The following is a 21084-nucleotide window of genomic DNA, read 5'->3' as shown; positions in this document are numbered from 1 at the left end:
ACATCAAAACTGTGAGAGCACATATATGGAATTATGTTATTATTAAACAAAGCAGTTTTATATTTTAGATTCTGTAAAGTAGCCCCCTTTTTCCTTCATGACAGCTTTGCACACTCTTGGTATTCTCTCAGTCTGCTTCATGAAGTGGTCTCCTCGAATGGTTTCTAATTAGCATGAGCCTTATCAAGAGTTCATTTGTAGAATGACTTGCCTTCTTAATGTGTTTGAGACCATCAGTTGTGTTGTTCAGAGGTAGGGTTAGTACACAATGGATAGCCCTATTTGACTACTGTTGTAATCCAGATTATGGCAAAACCAGATTATTTCATAGTTTTGATGTCTTCAGTATTAAACTACCATGTTGGAAATAATTAAAATAAATAAAAACCATTGAATGAGAAGGTGTGTCCAAACGTTTGACTGGTAGTGTATATTCTGCAAGAAAGCAGATTTAGCACAATGTTTAAACTCTATTTCATAATGCATACGCTTAGAAATACATGCTAACTTATTTAAAGGTATGGGGGAAATTAAATTGACCACACTGAGAGAGAAAATCTGTGGAGAAATACAGTTTAAATCCTCCTTTCAGACATCATACAGCTGTCTCCTGTTTTTATTATTAGTGCCTCTAAAGGAAAAATGCTGGTCCCTGACAGAGACCCTCAGTTTGACCTGCTCACTGTTTTAATAGATAGAGCTCTGATTCTGAGAGCATACACTCTGAGAAACTCATCTGAAACAGGAGAACAGATTCACGATTACATGACGAGGAATGCTTAGTGATAGCTTCCTGGATGTTTCCTGCTGGTAGTTTGATTCCCGTTCGAAGTCTTCTTGGAAAGTTAAACAAAAGCTCTCCGTGTTTGTGAATTCAAACCACATTTTTTAGTATTATGATACAAAAAGTCTCCTGTTTACGTATAATACGCCCTCAACATGCTGCAGCATTTTAAAGAAAGCTTGCTGCAGCTCTTCAGTCTGTTAATGATTATTATCAACAATCAATATTTATGATTGATGCGTAAACCGGTCACGTCAAGTCGCAGCGCTCAGGAGAAACAAAAAAGGGTGAGGCTGCTGTTTATTATAGTGAAGAAGTAATGATTAACCACGGCTGCAAGCAACACAGAACGGGCCCTCACACCTGAGCAAGCGCTTGGGTGTGGTGCATGCTGGGGTGTGGAGTGTGCTGCAGCCGCGTGTCTTCATTAATGTTAGTTTCCTTTAGCAGACTCTTTAGCAGTATGTCTGAGAGGATGCACAACACAAGCAAGAATGTAGACAGGACGGGACAACATGAGTAACTGCTGCACGTCTTACACACACAGATGCTGAGACACCAACATCATCATTATCATCATCATCTCTAGCATCAGTTCAATTAACTGCAGAGGTGTTCACTAAAGAGCCAGGTCTGTGATCTGATCAGATACAGGACAGGAGATTGAGACGTTTCGTTTGTTTTGGACGACAGTGAACCAACGGTGTGTGCCCATCAGCTCCTGTCCAATCAGGAGCAGACACCTGCAGCACAGGAGAGAGGAGGAAGCAGGGAACACACGCCAAAGAAAACAGTACCATGCCAAACAGGTCGCCAAAACAACACCACAGTCATAATCACACTTAAAAATCAGACATAACAAAACCCACGAGGAGGAGGAGGAGTTCATGCAGGATATGTGGCTCATAGGACAGATAAGAACAGCCAATATTTGTAAAACCATAAAGCATTGGAGCACATCGCTCCTAAAGAAGATTGTTGGGGCCGATCTCAGCTCTTCAGAGAGGAAACAGTATCATGAGCTCATCATGGAAACACCATGTGACCAGACACATTACGTGCAGATCATGCAGTTAACAGGAAAGTGACATCATTAAGTCTGCAGTGCTCAAATTGGAGTCTGGGGACCGGCAGGATCCTTCAGGGGGTTTAGACGTCTCGTGTTACTGTTTGTTTCAGCGTCGTTCAGACCCTCAGGTTTAGACCAGCTCTGAGTTGATCTCAGTGGTTTGGTTCTGGGACCAAGATCCATGAAGGGAGGTAGCTGTGACGGTGTGTGTATCCTGTGGCCTCCTCTGTTGTCAGTAACAGCTTGGTTGTTGCTGCTTTCTTGGTTTTCTTACGTAACTACTGAAGAACCCTTCCATTTTGGTCTTGTGAACCCTGACTGGTTCCTCTCCGGAGCGGTAAAAGCCTGCCACTTTATGATCGTACTTTTTGGAGTAATGCAGCCGGCCGTGTGTTTGAGCCATCAGTCAGCAGGAAGAGGTCAATGTGTCACTCTTAGGCTTGTTTCCTGCGTCCAAAGTTAGCATAGCATCATGGATGTTTGTCTCTGTGTGTGAGAAGACGAGCGTACCTTGTGTGTGGTCACTGTGTCACTGCAGTTTTTAACCCTTACGCATTGGCTTCAATTCTCACGGCCGGAGGTTGCAAGAATTGACCTTGTGTGACCATCTCATCTGGTGATTGTTGCATTTTGGTGTTTTTGTGTTCTTCTCTGTGGCTCTTGAGTTGTCTGTCAAACTAAACCCAAACAGTTTCAACTTGTTAAACTATGTGAAGGTTTTAAAGGAAACATTTCTACGCTTAAAAAGTCAAATAATCAGATTCTAAGGCGACACACTCAGAGCTGCTTTTACGCTTCAACTCTTGTTGTTGTTCTGCTTTGGGTGAAGTTGTCAAACAGAAGATGAGGAAATGTAATATGAACTCAGAGAAGTGTCCAGGCTGGGGTTTTTTGTCACAGTTCAGTGATGAAGAGTGAGGAAGTGAATGTGTGCGAAAACGCTGTTAAACAGCAAAGTGTTTCCAGTAAATTCATCTGAGCTGTCGTGTAGTTTAAAGACAAAGTGTGGATGTCAGGGGCGAACACAAACAGGACTACTGAAAGTCTTTGTACCTGTTAGTGTCAACTGTCTCACCTTGACAAATAACTCTTATTTATATTTGTTAAAGAAGGGCCCGGGGTGGAAAGAGGAAACACTGAACCCTCCGGTCTGCAGAGCGTGTGATCCCGTCTGTTGGAGGAAAGACGGAGCAGACATAACTCCTCAACTGTCAAACCGTAAGAACAGAGTTTATGATTTCATCTGCAGATAAAGAATTGACTTCCATCTGTCTGTTGGAGTCTTTGAATACTTGACAAGAAGCCATCATGAACTCTGTTTACCTCCAATGTGAGCATGAGCAGGAGTCATTATCTTCTCACCCATGTGCTGAGAGCCACAGAGAGCAGCTTAGACATGCCGCAGAGCACTGTGAGGGCCATCCACACTCTCCAGGGAGGGGGGGTCCTGAGGGGGCGAGACGTTAGGGGAGAAAACAGAGATGATCCTGATCCTGATTCTAAAAACATCAACTTATTTTTTACTGTGCAAGAAATGTGCTTAACAAGAAAAGGGTGACCAAGTGATAGTAGACAGAGGAACATGTAAACAAGGTACGAATATGGACAACATTCTTGAATGTGAATTTTGTTCAAGTATTTGGAGACCAGCGATAGAGAAGCAATAAAAGTAACCGCGCTACACCACCAGACCAGAAGAGAGCAGTAAGAAGGAGACTAAACAAAGGCCCTACAACAAAGATGATGACATAGAAGGAGACAGTTTGCCTGTTAGCATGGAGGAGATTACTCTCGTGCTGTTTTTGATCGACTTAAAGCAAGAAGAAGGATTTTAAAGTCTTGTCAGAGATCAGCCAGTGTTCCAGTTTAAACAGCGACCCTGTTAACTGGAGACTTTCAACCGGATGCACAGACGTCTTTACATGATCATTAAATATCTGATGAGGATATTTGGACGTTTCAATAAAATCTAAACTACGATGCTTTCCCGAGGACTTCTTTTGTGTTTCAACAGCTGTTGTAAACTCCACAAACATTGACACGTTCAGCTGAAGGTCTCCAGTTTAGAGGGTCACTCTTCAGACTGGAACACCGGGAGCTGACAGAGACGCATTCACTCTATCAGGCTCAGAGAAGACCAATGTTCAGGAGTTATTAAACCAAGTGAATCACAGGTGTGCGTGATGTCATTGTGGACGGAGGGTGAGATAAAAAACCCGGAGGGTACTCTACCAATCAGAAACGTTAAGCATTTGGACCTTTGGAAAAGTACTACCCCCCTGAGCAAGGACTAAACTGAATTTAGACCCTGGTTCCTGCGGTAAAGTTCCCTTTAGGTCCCTAGACCCTGAGGAAAGTTCCTGCTTTAGAAAAGCACCTTTTATTAAATTTATTCAGGCCTTCATTACTTTATCTTTAACCTTGTTCATACTGAGTCCACAACAGTCCTGTATCAAAGTCCCTCCATCATCGTGACTTTCTTAGTAATCCCACAGCAGTGTTTTTGGATCTGTTGGGGTCCGAGTGTCTCCTTTTGATTCGTGTACACATGAGCTGGAGCTTCACAGAATGTTCTAACTTTCAGCTTGTGAGCCTTCACGTTTAGTTTCTTTAAATCTTCCATCATAAAGCTGTAAAACATTCGTCCTGGAGTTACATTCGTTCCAGCCAAACAGGAACAACCAAACCAACAGGAGACTGAGGGAGATATCAATCGGGCTCTTTCTGCACATGCTGTGCTGAGAGGAGGTCTAATGAGTGATAAAACCTTCGGGGTTCACTGCCAGGGTGCACGAGCTTCAGATTCTATTTCGCGGATCTCCTTTTCCTGGACCTGAATTTCCAGCTTTGTTAATCTACGTTTTGTGCCGTCGGTGTATCAGATGTCTGTGATGTTAAAGATGTCGCTCACAGAGACGAGCCCTCTCTGGATAATCCAAAACTCTGAGGCTTAACCGCCTCATCCATTCAGCTTCTCTGGACTCATTGTTGTAGTGTTATGCTCTGTGACTTCTGCACGACATTTCCAGGAAGCTGTTGAACTCTGATAAACTGACTGTTCACTCCCTGTATGAAATACAAGACGGACAAAGACCGAGCTGCTGAGTGAGGGGGAACGCTGTGCAGACAGAGAGCTGAAAGGAGACAGAGACAGGATTAAAGAGTGTTTAAGTGTTTGTGATGAAAAAGGAGTTCATTTGCTCTCATGTAGATCAGAGAAACAGGGAGCAGCCTTTTGAAAGAGCCTGTGTTATTATTATGATTTGAAAACGTGTGTCATGTGACGACCTAAATTCACTCTCATGGAGATTTGGGAGACATTGCTCCCCCCTCAGATGATGCCTGAAACTTCTCCCTGTCACAACAACATCTTTTCAAGCAGCTCTAACATCCGGTTTGTCACGCCGAGCTTTGTTTGTGTTTGAGTCTTTTTAACAAATGTTTTTAATGTGTATAAATAAACCCACCTGCAGCGTCTGAGTCTGTGTCATGATGACGAGAGCTCAGTTAGTCTGTCAGCTGAGACACACACGTACACACGCTCTGCTCTTCTGTATGTTTGAAGCAGACTCTCATGGTGATGGTGCGTTCAATGACTCTTGTGCTAGTGTTTGTTACGTTTCCTCTCACCGTTCCTCCTCTACTCTGATAACAATGCACACAGCGCTGCAGGAGCCTCATTGGTCGACAGAGCTGTTTATCATGTCTTAGAAAATCTCCACTTTGCACAGCCCTGGTCCTGTGAACATGCAGACAGCTTTGATTAAATTCATTATATCAGGGATTAATTATGTTGTCGTTGTCTCTCTGCAGGATGAAGACGTTGTGAAAGTCTGCCGTGGAGGACAGAGGAAGCAGGAGGCCACAGAGGAGTGGCGGCGGTGGTCACTCTGTGGAGATGGAGCGTCTCCACTGGGTGCAGCATCGATGCCGGCACCTCCTGGACGGTGACTCGGGGCGGGGATGGTACTCTGCTCCTAACGGCCTGCCCAACAAGAACTTCTCGGAGACCCACGGCTCGCCTCAGAGGGTCAACGGGAAGCGGAGGACGGTGTTTGCTCGCCATGGGCCTCACCAACAGGACTACGAAGCGGTGTCCAGGAACTACAAGGGCAATGCCATCAGAACTACAAAGTACAGCTTGTTGACTTTCCTCCCCATGAACCTGTTCCAGCAGTTCCACAGGTCAGAGTCACATTTGTGAAAACACAGAGAAGAAGAACTTCAGAATTCTGGTTCATGGATTTAAAATAGTAAGCAGGAAGTTAGTTACTTGTTGTCAGCCGGATTGTTTGTCTTATCTTCTTTTCAGACATATTTACAAACATCTGGATCTGCTTTAGAGACACATATGGATGTGGACGGACTACGCTCTCTGCCGCACTCTCAAAATCTGTTGTATAAACTGCTGCTCTGGTCTTTCCTTTGTAGGGCCGCTAACCTCTACTTCCTGTTCCTGGCGTTGCTGAACTGGGTGCCGGTCGTTGAAGCCTTTCAGAAGGAGATCACCATGATTCCTCTTGTGGTCGTTCTCACCGTTATCGCCATCAAAGACGCTCTGGAAGACTACAGACGCTACCTGTTCGACAAGAAGGTCAACAACAACGTAGTGCGAGTTTTGTGTGGGTAAGTGAACTGCGAGCAGCCTGAGTTTCACGCCATTCACAACTCTTTTGGTCACTGTTGGTCGATCTGACTGTTTACTATGATGACTGTAAAGTCAGGGGGCAGACTGACTGACTGCAGAGCATGAAGAGAAGAGACTTTCTCACTTTGACCTGAGGCGTTTGAACTCTCACAGTCACACATCAGAACCTCAAAAACAACATCTTCATGGTGGTTTAGTTACATGCAAAGCTCGGGTCTGAAAGCTCACATTTACATCAGTTAGCAGTATAATTTGCATTTACTGTCACAGCTGTTCAGATGTGAAAACAAATGCGTCAGGTTAGTTTCCATGTGTTCACGTTTCAGGGGTTCATCTCAGCATTTGGTGAATATATGATCTCTCTTACTGAAGCAGCTTCTCATCGTCAGCCTCCATGCATGGACTCACTCTGCTCTGCTCCTCAGGGCTTCAGATGAAGGTTCATTGTTGTAACACAGAAAACGTTCCATAATAAATTCACAAACTAGTTATATTTTTGGGCTTTTCTGCGATGATTCAGAGAGGTTAGGACTAGGGATGCACGATAACTGTGTTTTTTCCACTGATACCGATAACCGATAACTTCCTGCTTCTCCAAACTGATACCGATACCGATAACCCATATCAGTTTTTAAATAGTCTATAGGATGTAGTGTGCAAAGATGAATTCAACATCATGGCTTTGCCTTTGACCTAAACAAATTATGTATCTGATATGACAATAGCTGTAATCACAAAAACAACAACAGTTCAGTCTCCCAAAAAATAAACATTTAATAGTTTTTTAAAAAAATGAATGCATCAGTCAATACAAGAAATAGTGCTTTAGTCAATTCAAAATTCTAAGTTTTTTACAAAACAACAGTTTCAGTGCAATAAAGTCCTGAAAAGTGCATCACATGTGCAGCAGCTGAAAACGTTCTTCCCGTCTGCCCTGGTCCTCTTTGCCTGCGGCTCATCTGTGGTACCTGAGTGAGGAGCAAAGGATTTTAGGACAATGGCTAGAGCAGGACACCACGAGAGAGAGAGAGGGGATGACAGTTGGAATCATAGACTGTATAATAAATGGACGAAGTCTCCATGACGTCACCCGCCTGTTCCTGAAGCCGATCGTCGGCGGGTGCCATATTTGAAATGCTGAACTCAACCTAATATGTTCAAAAAACTCAGACCTAAACTGTTTTTTGAACCAGGCATGTTTATTTCTGCTGTAAAGATCGGCTCTTTGAATGGGTGTGTATGTGGTTTCTGGTGTTTTTGCAGCCAGCCTCTAGTGGACGCTCGAGGAACTGCAGTTTTTAACACTTCAGCATGGGCTCTTTTTTATCTCTCGTCACTTTGAAGCAACACGGCAGCAAGAAAACAGAGAAAACAACGACCCCCCCTCCCCGATAGTCATGACACTTTATTTCCAAGCTGCTCCATCAAAAACTAGACGAAGACCAATCCACACAACCGATGCTGCACCTCCTCCTCCTTTATCCTGTCGCTCTGCTATGACGTCCGTAGATGAGGCACGTTCAGCACCTCCAGCATGTGAACACCAGATCAGAATAGATCATGTCTACTTTTAAAAAAATATTTGGCTTCATAAGTTTCAGTGTCAGTCAAACTGCATCACGGCGTGCCTCCTTCATCTCATCACGTTTTGAAGGAGACTGAAGAGCGTCTTCAAACCGAGCTGTTTCTCGGATGGATTTAAGCCTCTCGCTCTGAAATGGTGTTTCAGAGTGAATTTCAGTGACAGGTCAGCCCCTGCTGCTCCGCCCCGCCCTGCTCTCGTATCTGATCGCCCACTCAGTCACTTCAGGCGGCTGTAAAACTTGAACCTTGAGTTTGTTTACAGCGTTCAGAGGTGTGGCCATGAATATGTCACCGAGGCTGTTATCTATCGACTTCCTGTTCTCTCTTATTTGTTCCCTTTGCTCCAGAGGGAGCAGAGCAGTGATTCAAACGCTTTCGGTCTGTCATGGTCACAGTTTCTTGTCGGTGAGGCTTCCCAGTGGAGACATTAAACACTGGAGCAGTGGAGTGGACTCATGTATAGCCTGGAGTGTCTTCATTCTGACAAAGGACGTCTGGAGAAGAGGAGGACTGTGGTGTCTTCCTGCACAGAAGACGAGGAGCTGAGGAAACTCCTGAAGTCCTTCAAGAAAAATAAAATCCGGACTTCAAAGTACTCCCTGTTATCCTTCCTGCCGAAGAATCTGTTCGAGCAGCTTCATCGATTAGCTAACATCTACTTCATCTTCCTCGCTGCTCTAAACTTCGTCCCCGTGGTGGAGGCCTTCCAGCCGGAGGTCGCTCTGATCCCCATCATCCTGGTGCTGTCAGCGACGGCCATCAAGGACATCTGGGAGGACTTTCGCAGGTTTAAGTCAGACCGTTTGATCAACAGGCTTGGCTGCCATGTTTACAGCAGGTTGGTTACGCTTCCTTCACTCCAAAATGCAAGATGCCTCACACCTGTGGGACCGTATATTCATCTTCACAAAACAGAAAACGATTCTTCTGCTGTCCAGACGGACGTTTGTGGTCTGATGTGTGTTCTCTTGTGATAGAAATGTCTCAACTCAGGGATCACAAATATTTCCTGCAGGATCTTTAAAAAGTGGAGAAGTATAAATGTGCAAAGTTTGCACCGAGTGATACCTCTTTGATCCAGCTGCAGGAGAACATTGTGTGCAGGATAATATTTAATATGCTCCAATAGCTGTAGAGCTTACAGTGTTTTTAAACCCCCATGATTCCCTTCCTCTCTGTCATTATGCTCTTTGTTTGTAAATGTCATTATGTCACTTTATTTGTGGTTTACAATGTGGGGAAGACGTGCGGTGGACACGATCCAGCTGTGGGAGATCTCTCTTGGTTTCATGTGTCTGGATAAATAAATGAACTTTTAACGGGCATTTAAACCGGGACCTAAAAGGGATGACCGCCCAAGACACTCATGCACATCAAACATCCACTTATTTCCCGATCTACTTCTTCAAACACCTGAAGTGTTTTAACTCTCTGTCTCTTCTCCTTCTCTTCATTTCGTCTCTCAGTAAACAGAAGGCGTACGTCCAGCGGTGCTGGAAGGACGTGCAGGTTGGAGACTTTGTGCGTCTGTCCTCGAATGAAATCATCCCGGCTGACATGCTGCTGCTGTACTCCTCTGACCCTCGAGGGGTTTGTTACATCCAGACCTCCAACCTGGACGGAGAGACCAACCTGAAGCAGAGACAGGTGGTGTCAGACCTCCCGTTTCAGGTAATGCACGAAGAGCATCAAGAGGTGTAAGACATGTCAGTTTGTGGCCCGAAGGCAAATCATTAGGTGCTTTTCAACCTCAGGAATTTTGGGCCTTTAGAAGAGCTCTGTGCTTTTTTGATAGCAGGAACCAGGGCCTAAATTTTGACCTCCCCCTGATAAGTTTCTGCTTTGGGGGGGTAGTACTTTTCAAAGGTAAATGAACTTTTGGGGGCGAGGCCTGCAATTCTGAACGTTTCTGATTGGTAGATTACCTGCAGTGTCTTTATCCCATAACATCACGCACACACCTGTGATTCACTTGGTTTGATAACTCCTGAACATCGGTCTTCTCTGAGCCTGATAGTGTGAATGCGTCTCTGTCAGCTCCCGGTGTTCTAGTCTGAAGAGTGACCCTGTAAATTGGAGACCTTCAGCTGAACGTGTCAGTGTTTGTGGAGTTTACACAGCTGTTGAAACACAGAAGGAGTCCTCGGGAATGCAAACTAGTTTAGTTTTTATACGAATGTCCAAATATCCTCATCAGATATTTAATGATTATGTAAAGAAGTTTGAGAGGGATGCATCCGGCTGAGAGTCTCCAGTTAACAGGGTCGCTCTTTAAACTGGAACACCGGTCCATCTCTGACATGACTTTAAAATGAAGTCGAGCATTTCAGACGTTATGAATCCTCTGTTTCTAGAGCTCGTCTCCTTCCAAGTGTTGATTCAGTGCATCTATCTGCAATAAAGCACGATCAGAAACCGCTCAAGAGGAATCTCCTTCATGCATCATCAGCGATGTAGAGCAGTTACTTTTATTGCTTCTCGCTACGTCTCTGTTCTGATTTTCATAATCTTCACAAAACTTCAGGCTGCAGACGAAACACAGACAAAATTCGGCCACAGGACCTATTGATTCCCTAGAGGGTAAATCCTGGAACCAAAAGTTCCTGGCACTTCTCGTTGAAAAGCACCTTTTGTCTCTTCACTGTAATCCAGGTGTGTGTGTGAATCTGTTGTTGGTGTTTGTGTGTGTTTCCAGGGAGCAGAGCTGACCCTTGAGAACTTCAAGAGTCGTATCGAGTGTGAGAATCCCAACAATGACCTGAGCAGGTTCAGAGGTTACATGTGAGTGAGTCTGTGTCTGTCAGTGTTTGGAAACAGACACATGATCAATATCATCATCTTCTCACTGTATATATCAGCTTTGTATGAATGTAAGTCACCTTGTGTAACAAAATTTCTTCATTTTTGTTTATGACTGCTTCAAACTCCTTGTCCTTTATTCAATTTGTGGAAAATTTGAAATATGTCTTGCACATTTCTCGTCCTAACTTCCTCCAAGATTTTGCGAAGTGTTTCAAAATGTTCAAATCCAGAAAGCTGCAAAAATCAGTCAATTGAAAACAAATGTTATTGACAAGATGCATGACTAGGCGTCAAACATTACAAAGTCAAGTCAGGAGAAGTTTAATGTAACGTTAGAGACGATAAAGAACTTTCACAGCATCATGAGCTGATTGTTTTCAACATTTGGAAATCCTGCTCTTGGCTTGGACTGCAGTATATCCTCAAACACTCTTAGTCATCTCCTGAATGTTCCTGTCAGTGAGTGAAAGAGAGGCGTCTTGTTCAGCTGTTGTTTGTGTGCACGCCGTTTCACAGGGAGCATCCCAACGGAGTCCGTGTCGGCCTCCATAACAGCAACCTCCTGCTGAGGAGCTGCACCGTCCGCAACACAGAGACTGTGGTGGGCATCGTGGTCTACGCCGGTAAGAGCATTGAGTTCACTACAAAACATCCAACTCACTCAAACAACAAATACACTATGAAAGTGTTTGTTTGTCATGTCAGGGATCCCCAAGGTTTTATTTTAAGGTGCTTTCAGACGAAGTAAACGACTGATCTTATTTATAACGATTCCTCTGAACAACATCAGAAGACAAAGACGTTTATATGAGGGTGATGTCAGCACAGAGAGGAAACTCAGTGACCTTTCTACTTAAATATTGGGATTAATTAAAGATATCGCCCATGCGGGAGAAGATTTTGTACATTTTAAAAACTAGAAGCTAATCCATCATCCTGGACCAAACACTCAGACTGTTTTGATCCGTTTATCAGACTGTGAAGACAAACCTGTGTTAGTTAACCTCTGAAGAAATCAGCAGCGTTTAAGGTCTAAGAAAAGAGCAGCCTGTGACTGACGCTGCTGCATCTTTTTCCCACGGTGATGTTCGGTGTTGAAACAAAGCGAGTCTGTGATCTGTTCTTCTCCCGCTGTGTGACTCAGGTCATGAGACTAAATCCATGATGAACAACAGCGGGCCTCGGTACAAGCGCAGCCAGCTGGAGAAGCGCCTGAACACAGACGTCCTGTGGTGTGTGCTGCTCCTCATCGTCATGTGTCTGACCGCGGCTGTAGGTGAGCACCGACGCTGAGGGGGCAAGAACCGTGCTTCAACTGCTCCCTCTATCTGCCCCTCCTTCAAGGTTCAATCCACAAAGCATGTTGCCCTGATGATATCTGTATTCTGAAGATCTGTTTACTTCACTTTTTACACATTATGTACAAAGACCAACTTGAACCATTCAGGCGAGTGATGTTTTTATTTTAAAAGAAACAAATCAAATCGATACATCAGGGCAAGAGCAGCTAGGTCAGGGTTAAATAAAAACATGTAGTGCATAAAGACTCCAGACGTGGAGAAGCGTGCCTCTGCTGCTAATTGCACCAAGAATTGCACATCATCCCCCTGCTATCTGCTCCTTCTCAGTGTGCTAATTGAAGTGCTGAAACGCCCCCAAAGTTCTGCAGCTCCGTGCAGTTAAATCCAGTTTTGCACACGATTGTGACTGAGACGAGCTGACACGCCAGAAGCCAGAGAAGCTCAGCGCGGCTTCAGTCTTTTTGTGTCTCAGAGTGACGAGTCGTTGTGGCATCTCCTGTTTTCAGGTCATGGTCTCTGGATGAAGAACCTGAAAGACCCGATCTTTCAGGTGGATGGGGAGACGTCTCCTGCTCTGGCTGGATTCTACGTCTTCTGGACGATGATCATTGTGCTGCAGGTAAACCGTCGACTGATGAATGAACACGTTTATGAACTACATGAGTGTCACATGTTTTAAAGCTGTGGTGATGAAGAAGGTGTAATCAGTTTCCGTCCTGCAGGTCCTGATCCCCATCTCTCTGTACGTGTCCATTGAGATCGTGAAACTGGGTCAGATCTACTTCATCCACAACGACCTGGCTCTGTACAACGAGCAGCTGGACTCCAGGATCCAGTGCCGGGCCCTGAACATCACGGAGGACCTTGGTCGGATCCAGTACCTGTTCTCTGATAAAACAGGGACTCTGACAGAGAACAAGATGGTGTTCCGGCGCTGCAGCATCTTCGGGATCGAATATCCTCATGAGGAGAACGGTGAGCGCTGATGAAACAACTCGACAAGCTTTGACCAATCAGCAAATATCTCTGCTATCCAATAATAATGAACTATAACCTGACTCTAATCACACTGAGTGTTTCTAATAACTTAACTTCCTGTGTGTGTCAGCTCGGAGGCTGGAGGTATACGAGGCGGAGAGGAACGAGGCGGAGAGGAATGAGGCATCCGGTCGCTCTGTGACTCTGAAGTCGGGCTGCAGCGGGAAATCTCTGAGCTGCCGCTCTCTGAGCTGTAACCGCAGCTCCGTGTCTCTGCACACGCTCACCAACGAGGCAGAGGAGGAGGAAGACCAGCTGACCGATCACATCCAGCGCAGGACCAGCGCCTTCTGCAGCCGTGTGGTTAGTCCCTCTTATACACACCAACTTGAACTTTCTGAGTTTGAAAATCCTTCACAACTTGTTCTGAGTTTCTGCTTTAATGAGAAGAAGTAAAAAAGCTTCATGTTAAGATTTGTAAACTACGAGTTCGTCACAGTTACACAAGTATTTCTTTCTTTATCTCCTTCACGCCACACCTGGACTGCTTTCATTTATCACACAATAGAAGCTTTTCTAATCAGTAACTTTAGGCATGTCTATAAAACCAAACAGTGTTCGTGCTGTGTGCTCGGAGTTACTTCCATGAGTGCTGCTTTAGTGGCCTGGAAAAAGGTAAATAAAAATGTAACTGCAATACTGAGAAAGTTTGGACGCTGTACAAAACGTAAGAACTGAATTTGATGGTTTACAAATCCAGAATAATGCAAATACATGTCGTCCCAGTCTTGCCTGATAGAGGATTTCAGCTGCTCAACAGTTCAGGGTCTCCTTTGTCATGTTTTTAGTCTCATGATGCTCCAAATGTTTTCAATGGGGGACTAGTCAGGACCTGGACTCTTCTACTACAGAGCCACTCTGTTGTAATACGTACAGAACTTGGTTTGGCGTTGTCTTTCACTATAAATCACTGTAAGTCTCAAATCCCCTTAAAGGGCGGGGTCTACTCTTTCCAAACACAAGTGAATCAAACATGTAGACCACCTGAGAAAATCAATGTTGCCCCAGAGGCCAGAGAAGCTCAGTGCAACTTCAGTCTTTAGGATCTCAGAGGGAAGAGTTGTTGCTCACAGGTTGCTGGAAGAGATTAGATCATGTATTTGGACTAAGTGTTCATAAGAGCAGTATAAACCGTGACTCTAGAGTTTACACAGAAGGTCAGAAACCCCTCACTCATGCACGTCACTTCAGAGAGGCCTTAAAAGAACCTTTAATAGTATTGAGTTTTTCCTCAGCCTGGATGTTAAAGCTCCTGCTGCTCCCGTCTCTCTCTGTCCAGGCGAGGGAGGTAGTACCGGACCCTGAGCTTGTGAGGAAGCTGAGCTGGCTCTGCTCTCCTGGGCTGACTCTGAGTGACGGCTCCTTTAGGACTCCCTCCAGCCTGGAGCTCACCTACATCACAGACTTCTTCCTGGCTCTGGCCATGTGCAACAGCGTGGTGGTGTCCTCGCCCGGGCAGCCCCGTCACATGGTGAGTGATGGCGTCCTGATACTGTTTCATGTCCAAGCACTGTTCGTCCACCATCTTAAACGTTGTATTTTCCTCTCTTCCTTGCAGGTACCTGAAGCACGAGGAACACCTCTGAAGTCTTTGGAGGAGATCAAACTGCTCTTCCAGCGCTTCAGCTTCTCTCCGTTCTCCACCCTCTCCCCTCCTCAGATCAGAGGCAGCCCTCACAGCTTCACCAGCCGGCTGTTCGCCAGCAGGAAGACCGGCTCCTTCACCTTCCCCACACCTCCTGACAGCACCGCAGATAGGTCAGAACCAGGCCCGGAAAACCATCTGGAAGCCTCCAACCTGACACCTGAACTGGACTTACCCTCCAGGGAGGACGAAGGTGCTGGACAGGCGGAGGAGAGGGTGGATGATATTACAGAGTATGCACAGCTCAGCCCTGAAGAGAGAGATCTGACCCGGGAAGTGGACTCTGATGATGAGCTGCTGTATGAGGCAGAGAGTCCAGACGAGGCGGCTCTGGTCCACGCTGCCCAGGCGTACCGCTGCACCCTGAGGGGCCGGTCTGCAGAGAGCCTGCTGGTGGATCTGCCAGGAATCGGCTCCTTGGCGGTCAAGCTGCTCCACATCCTGCCGTTTGACTCCAACAGGAAGAGGATGTCTGTGGTGATCCGCCACCCACTCTCAGGACAGGTGGTGGTTTACACAAAGGGAGCGGACTCGGTCATCATGGACCTGACGGAGGCGCCTAAAGGTAACGGACTAAAGGAGCGTGCATGAGGAGATTTTGCAAATTAGGACCCCTAACTGTAAAGACACAGAAACCCAAGAGTGAAGCCAAAATACATCCACCACATGTTGACAGATTGTTCATTTAAAGCCAGAGTGTGTTCTCTAAAGGTTCATCATAATAATAATACTAACATGAATGCTTGTCTGTGTCCCTGTGATGTTCAGGTGCAGAGCAGGCTCAGGAGATCTACGGTCACATCCGAGAACAGACCCAGAAACATTTAGACAGCTACGCCAGAGACGGCCTGCGCACACTCTGCATCGCCAAGAAGGTAATGTTTGAGGATAGTGGGAAAAAAGAGTGCCATGTTTTTAAGAAAATGTAATGTACATGTGTCTACGGTGTGTCGCTTAGTGATGTGTGTTCTCTGTGTCAGGTTCTGGAGGAGGAGGAGTACGAGGTGTGGCTGAAGAGGCAGCTGCTGGCCGAGAGCAGCATCGAGAACAGAGAGGAGCTGCTGCTGGAGTCGGCTCAGCGGCTGGAGACCGGCCTCACGCTGCTGGGTACGAGAGACTTTTAAATACAACTGATCCTGAGTCAGAGCAGAGACCAGGATCTGAAATGTGTCTGCACTTGTGTGTGTTCTCAGGTACCACAGGGATTCTGGACCGACTGCAGGAGGAGGTCCCAGAGACCATCGAAGCCCTTCAGAGGGCTGGGATCAAAGTATGGGTCCTCACCGGGGACAAAAAGGAGACGGCCATCAACATCGCCTACGCCTGCAAACTCCTCCGTGCAAACGACCAGCTGCTGACGGCCAGCTGTGGGAGCAAGGTCTGAGCTTACTCAGAGTTTGAGACCTGATCTACGATGTTGTTCTGGTTTAGCATCGAGACCTCCGGCTCTTTTCTCCTACTGTGTCTTTTTTATCACCAGGCTGTATTAAATCAAGCAGCTGTGGGCCTTAACGACTGAAAGGTGCAAAAGTTTTATCTACCTGAGCAGAATCAGGCTGTGATGACCTCTACCTAATCCTAGGAGGCCAAATCGCCCAATCAGAGTGCTTGTTTTGCAACTTGCATCCTCAGATTGTGACTCCTGGTGTCTGACAGCATCACACAGAAGAGAATTAGACTCTGCTGTAAGAGTAAAATGTGTTTTAGCTCTCTCACCTCTAACCCTTCTCATGGATCTCTTCTCCACCAGGAGGCGTGTGTAGCTTTACTTCACGAGCTCAGACTAGAAGTGCAGCGTGGTGAGGACAGTCACACTGAAGCAGGGAATCATGGGAAATCCTCCTCGGACAGTGGGGCCAGTTTCGTCCTGGTTATCGACGGACGCACGCTGGACTGGGCCCTGCAGGAGGAGCTGAAGAACGACTTCCTGGAGCTGAGCTGCCGGTGTAGGGCCGTGATCTGCTGCAGGTCTACGCCGCTGCAGAAGAGTCGGGTGGTCCGGCTGATCCGGGACCAGCTGGGCGTGATGACGCTGGCTGTGGGTGAGGACTCAGGACTTTGTTATGCAGTCTTTCTCAACACGATGAGGCAGAAATCAAGGAGTAAATGATCTCCTAACGTTGAAGTGTTGCAGCTGAAACATGATCGATAATCCACAGAGAGTATTTGTCCAACCTCATGAATTAACCTTCAAGACTTGAGTAACGTAGCTTGCATCCTTTAGCCGACTCACAGCGACACAGATGAGCTGAGGGGTAAAACCATGAGGACATTTTGAGGGCGCCATGTTTCTGTTATATTAGACCTCCGTAAACATTAAGGTCTGTTTGTTTGTTTTGTTCCTGAAGGTGATGGAGCCAACGACGTGAGCATGATTCAGGTGGCTGATGTGGGCGTGGGGATCTCTGGTCAGGAGGGCATGCAGGTAATGAAAACATGGCGTCTTCAGCTGTCCCTGTTGCATGGATTATTTGATTGGCTTAAAATGAACACAGAACTACACGTGATACACGCTCCCCCTCGTGATGAGTGTGTGTCTGTCCTTCATCCCTCAGGCGGTCATGTCCAGTGACTTCGCCGTGTCCAGGTTCAAACACCTCAGTAAGCTGCTGCTGGTCCACGGCCGCTGGTGTTACTCTCGTCTGGCAAACATGATCCTCTACTTTTTCTACAAGAACGTGGTAAGAGTCCTCCATGAACTCTGATAAACTCTGGATTCTATGTAGTGAAAGTAATCTCTGCCTGGAGAGTGCAACGATTGAATGTGTGTGTGTCGGTGTGTGTGCAGATGTACGTGAACCTGCTGTTCTGGTATCAGTTCTTCTGTGGTTTCTCGGGGAGCGTCATGACAAACTCCTGGGTGCTCATCTTCTTCAACCTGCTCTTCACCTCCGTCCCTCCTCTCATCTACGGCGTCCTGGACCGAGACACGCCTGCGGACACTCTGATGGAGCTGCCCGAGCTCTACCGGGACACACAAACCTCAAAGGTCACTACACACACACACACACACACACACACACACACACACACACACACACACACACACACACACACACACACACACACACACACACACACACACACACACACATCCAGGTGTCGCTTTAGCAGAGCTAGCACCACCACCATCACTCCTCCCTGCAGGTCATTGTCCACACGCCTGAAGACAATATGTGTAGAGGACTAACATGAGTCTCTCTGCAGGTCTATGTTCCCTTCATGTTCTGGATCACAGTCCTGGATGCCTTTTACCAAAGCCTGGTCTGCTTCTTCGTGCCGTATTTTGTAAGTGCACTGAGTGAAAGAGCGTTGAAAGTCCACGATATCTTCTTCACTCTGTAACTTTGTGTGATATAAATCCATCTTTCTGTCCTAACCTTTAACTCAGGCGTACGCAGGATCAGACGCCGGGGATCTGTCCTTGGGTTCTCCGATCAACGCCTCAGCTCTCTTCATCATCCTGCTGCACCAAGTCATCGAGAGTCACACTGTGGTCAGCCTCCCCGCTCCTTAAAACTCACGTCTGCTTGTGTCGCAGTTTGCAGTGTCTCTGTTTTTTTTTGTCATGGAGTCTCTGATCCCTCTGTGTTGTCTTGCAGACGTGGATCCATGCGCTGGTGTTGGGGTTCAGTGCCGGTTTGTACTTTGGCTTCGTGCTGCTCTTCAGTCTGATCTGTGTGACCTGCAGCCCCCCCACCAACCCTCTGGGGGTGGAAACACTCCAGATGTCCCAGCCTCTCTTCTACATCGTGTGTGCTCTCACTACAGTGATGGCTCTGTTACCCAGGTACACACACGCACAAACACACACACACTCATTCAGCTCTCCTTCTTGATTGACTTGATGTGTGATCAGTTTGTCACCGGCGTTGCTCATGTTAGTGAAATTTAATAACCGTCGTTAAGTGGTTTAGACCAATCAGAAACAAGTGTTAATTGACAAAGCATGTGGCCACACCCGGCTAACAGAAGAGACTGAACATTTGAATTTAACGCCGCATCAACGCACTGTCTGTCGCACGATGATTGAGTATTGACTGATGTGCGAACGGGATCCTCACAGTCACCTTGTCCTCTTTGCTCTCTCTCCATCAGGCTGTTATTCCGAGCGCTACACAACACCCTCCACTCCACTGCTGCTCAGACGGACAACGCAGATTCAGAGAAATACCGCAGGAAGATGCAGCGCTGGAACCTGAAACACTCCCGAGACAGCAGAGTGCCGGTGTGTGTGGATAACCCCGGCCTGGAGCCAAACACAGCCTCAGTGATGTCCTGACCTTTACACACACACACACACACACAGAGGAAGAGATCTCTCCTGTACGACCTGACAGGAGACAAAGACTGTTGACTTTCCTCCATGGATATTTATTCTCTCTGCTGAAGCACTGATCATTTCACTTCAGAACTCTGAGCGAGACTCACATGGTCCAATGTCCCGACTGAATCAGAGTATCTGTCGGACACCTCACTGAGACTCTGTGGCACAGACTCTGAGGAACACCATCAGCATTTCCCACATTTGAAGACAGAGCTTCCTTGGGTCGTTTAACATCTGAATTCATCCGTTTTTTATCTTCTAGGATCAGTGAGTGAGAGCAGCCTGTCATGGCCTGAAGCATGAAATCTGTTGAATTTATGAAAACAATCAGATCTACATCCACACTGCAGGTTCAAATGTAATCCTAAGATATGAATGAACATTTGACAGACAGAGGAGGAAAAGTAGTGAAAAGAGAGGGTGCACTACAAGCATGTATTTAATGTTGACTCTCTCTCTCTCTCTCTGATGCTTCTTTCTTCGACGTCTGCATGTACGACACAATGACTAAACTAGACTTCACTGCTTTATTTCTCAGACGTCATAAAGCGTCAGGATGAAGAAAGTACTTGTGTCTGGCACTGAGCATCACAGCTGTAGACAGTACATCTGACCACAAGGGGGCAGCATAACACAGAGCTGTGATATCCTGCTGTACAAGTAATTCCACAGCAAAGACACCAATGACCAACGTAATCATCCCTTCGTTTAAAGACTATAACAAAGATGCTGCATTCTGTCCCCTCTGTGGGCGTGGTCTTGTTCATTTCTCTAAAACTGTTTCAGGTTAGATGTAATGTTTAGTGACCAGTGGTGAGGTAGAGTCCCAGCAGGGGGAGTCCCCGACACAGAACTGAGGGGTCTAGTCCAAAGCATTGTCATGCTTCGTGTCTGTTCTCTTCAGTTCGATCGACATCTCTTCCTCTCAGCTCCTCGTATGTTTAACATCCCTTGCCGTCTCTCTTCTTTCCTCTGCCGGTTCCCGCTCAGCCTTTAACCACCATGTTTGATTTCTGTTATCTGGTCGATGATGAAGATGGGCCGTCGGTTCAGCATCAACAAAGCCTTCCTGCGCCAGAGAGATGTCTCAGAGTTCAGAACATTCCAATAAGCTTCTGAGTGTTGAAGTTTTACGTGGCTTCTGAAAAGCTTCGTGAGTTCTGAGTCATACTTTGATCATTCCAGGACTCTTGCTTGAATCTCCTGAAGGGGCGGGGCAGGGACTCTTTTCTAGATGTCAGTGCAGCGTCTCTTTCTGAGCAGTCTCTGGTTAATCCTTACTGTTTGAATGAAATGATAAAAGCCTGCAGTGTGGACGTAGACAGATTTTTGGGCTGTTCTCCTCTCACAAACAGATCCTCCAACCTTTGTTTGATCCTGTAGTACCCGTACCTCTGCTGTGACTGCGTTCTCTTCGGCAAACACTGGAAGGGGTGCGCTGGGTTTACAGTCCTCTGACCCGAGGATGACGACGGAGAGATTTTAAAGACTTTTCAGACATCACTACGAGCGGCTTGTTTTTGTTTACCTGCTCAGCTGGAGGTAAATGAAAGATGAATCACTGAGTCATACTGACTCCATTTACACTTCTTTAATTATTTTCACCACTCGCCGCTCAGTTAAAGCTGCTGTTTACTGAAGGATGTGGCTAATGCTGCATCATGAACAGAGACTGAAGATCAGGCGTTTGTAACGCTCCTCTGTGCACAACCAGCAAATAACATGAAGCCTTAACGTCCATGCGAAACTCTCAGCCTTAAAAACCAAAGTGCCGACACTGAGGAGGATTTTTAATGTTTCATGATTATTCTCCTTTCTAACAGATGTATGGTACAAACTTCTGTTTCAAAAAAGTAATAAACAGATTTCATATCTTGTTGTTGGTA

At 46.2% G+C, this 21084-nt stretch overlaps 2 protein-coding genes across 7 annotated transcripts in view; one reads left to right on the top strand and one right to left on the bottom strand.

The window, feature by feature from the left end:
- Nucleotides 1-21084, bottom strand: part of LOC117806222 (NLR family CARD domain-containing protein 3-like) — a 435740-nt gene that overhangs the window by 405163 nt on the left and 9493 nt on the right. For all 3 annotated transcript variants that reach the window (XM_034675031.1, XM_034675032.1, XM_034675027.1), the window contains exon 6: nt 19133-19137. In XM_034675031.1, the coding sequence (XP_034530922.1) occupies nt 19133-19137 (5 nt within the window). The remainder of the gene's footprint in view (nt 1-19132; nt 19138-21084) is intronic.
- The window catches only part of atp10d (ATPase phospholipid transporting 10D), a 22926-nt gene extending 1842 nt beyond the window's left edge, over nt 1-21084 (top strand). For 2 of the 4 annotated variants that reach the window (XM_034675022.1, XM_034675023.1), the window contains 22 exons: nt 5667-6038; nt 6285-6479; nt 9552-9756; nt 10781-10866; nt 11404-11510; nt 12032-12163; nt 12695-12807; nt 12911-13163; nt 13297-13529; nt 14506-14697; nt 14785-15436; nt 15640-15746; nt 15852-15978; nt 16065-16249; nt 16622-16913; nt 17220-17296; nt 17427-17552; nt 17660-17860; nt 18079-18159; nt 18263-18367; nt 18474-18661; nt 18970-21084. In XM_034675022.1, coding sequence (XP_034530913.1) covers nt 5752-6038; nt 6285-6479; nt 9552-9756; nt 10781-10866; nt 11404-11510; nt 12032-12163; nt 12695-12807; nt 12911-13163; nt 13297-13529; nt 14506-14697; nt 14785-15436; nt 15640-15746; nt 15852-15978; nt 16065-16249; nt 16622-16913; nt 17220-17296; nt 17427-17552; nt 17660-17860; nt 18079-18159; nt 18263-18367; nt 18474-18661; nt 18970-19153 — 4128 coding nt within the window. In that variant the 5' untranslated portion in view covers nt 5667-5751 and the 3' untranslated portion in view covers nt 19154-21084. Of the gene's footprint in view, nt 1-2998; nt 3072-5165; nt 5248-5666; nt 6039-6284; nt 6480-9551; nt 9757-10780; nt 10867-11403; nt 11511-12031; nt 12164-12694; nt 12808-12910; nt 13164-13296; nt 13530-14505; nt 14698-14784; nt 15437-15639; nt 15747-15851; nt 15979-16064; nt 16250-16621; nt 16914-17219; nt 17297-17426; nt 17553-17659; nt 17861-18078; nt 18160-18262; nt 18368-18473; nt 18662-18969 lie in introns of those variants that run through there. The other 2 variants (XM_034675025.1, XM_034675024.1) reach the window with 2 other exon arrangements.

This window comes from Notolabrus celidotus, chromosome 22 (genome assembly GCF_009762535.1).
Source record: "Notolabrus celidotus isolate fNotCel1 chromosome 22, fNotCel1.pri, whole genome shotgun sequence".
Lineage (NCBI taxonomy): Eukaryota > Metazoa > Chordata > Actinopteri > Labriformes > Labridae > Notolabrus > Notolabrus celidotus.
Note: the sequence above shows the minus strand (reverse complement) of the source record. Positions and strands in the feature narration are given on the sequence as shown.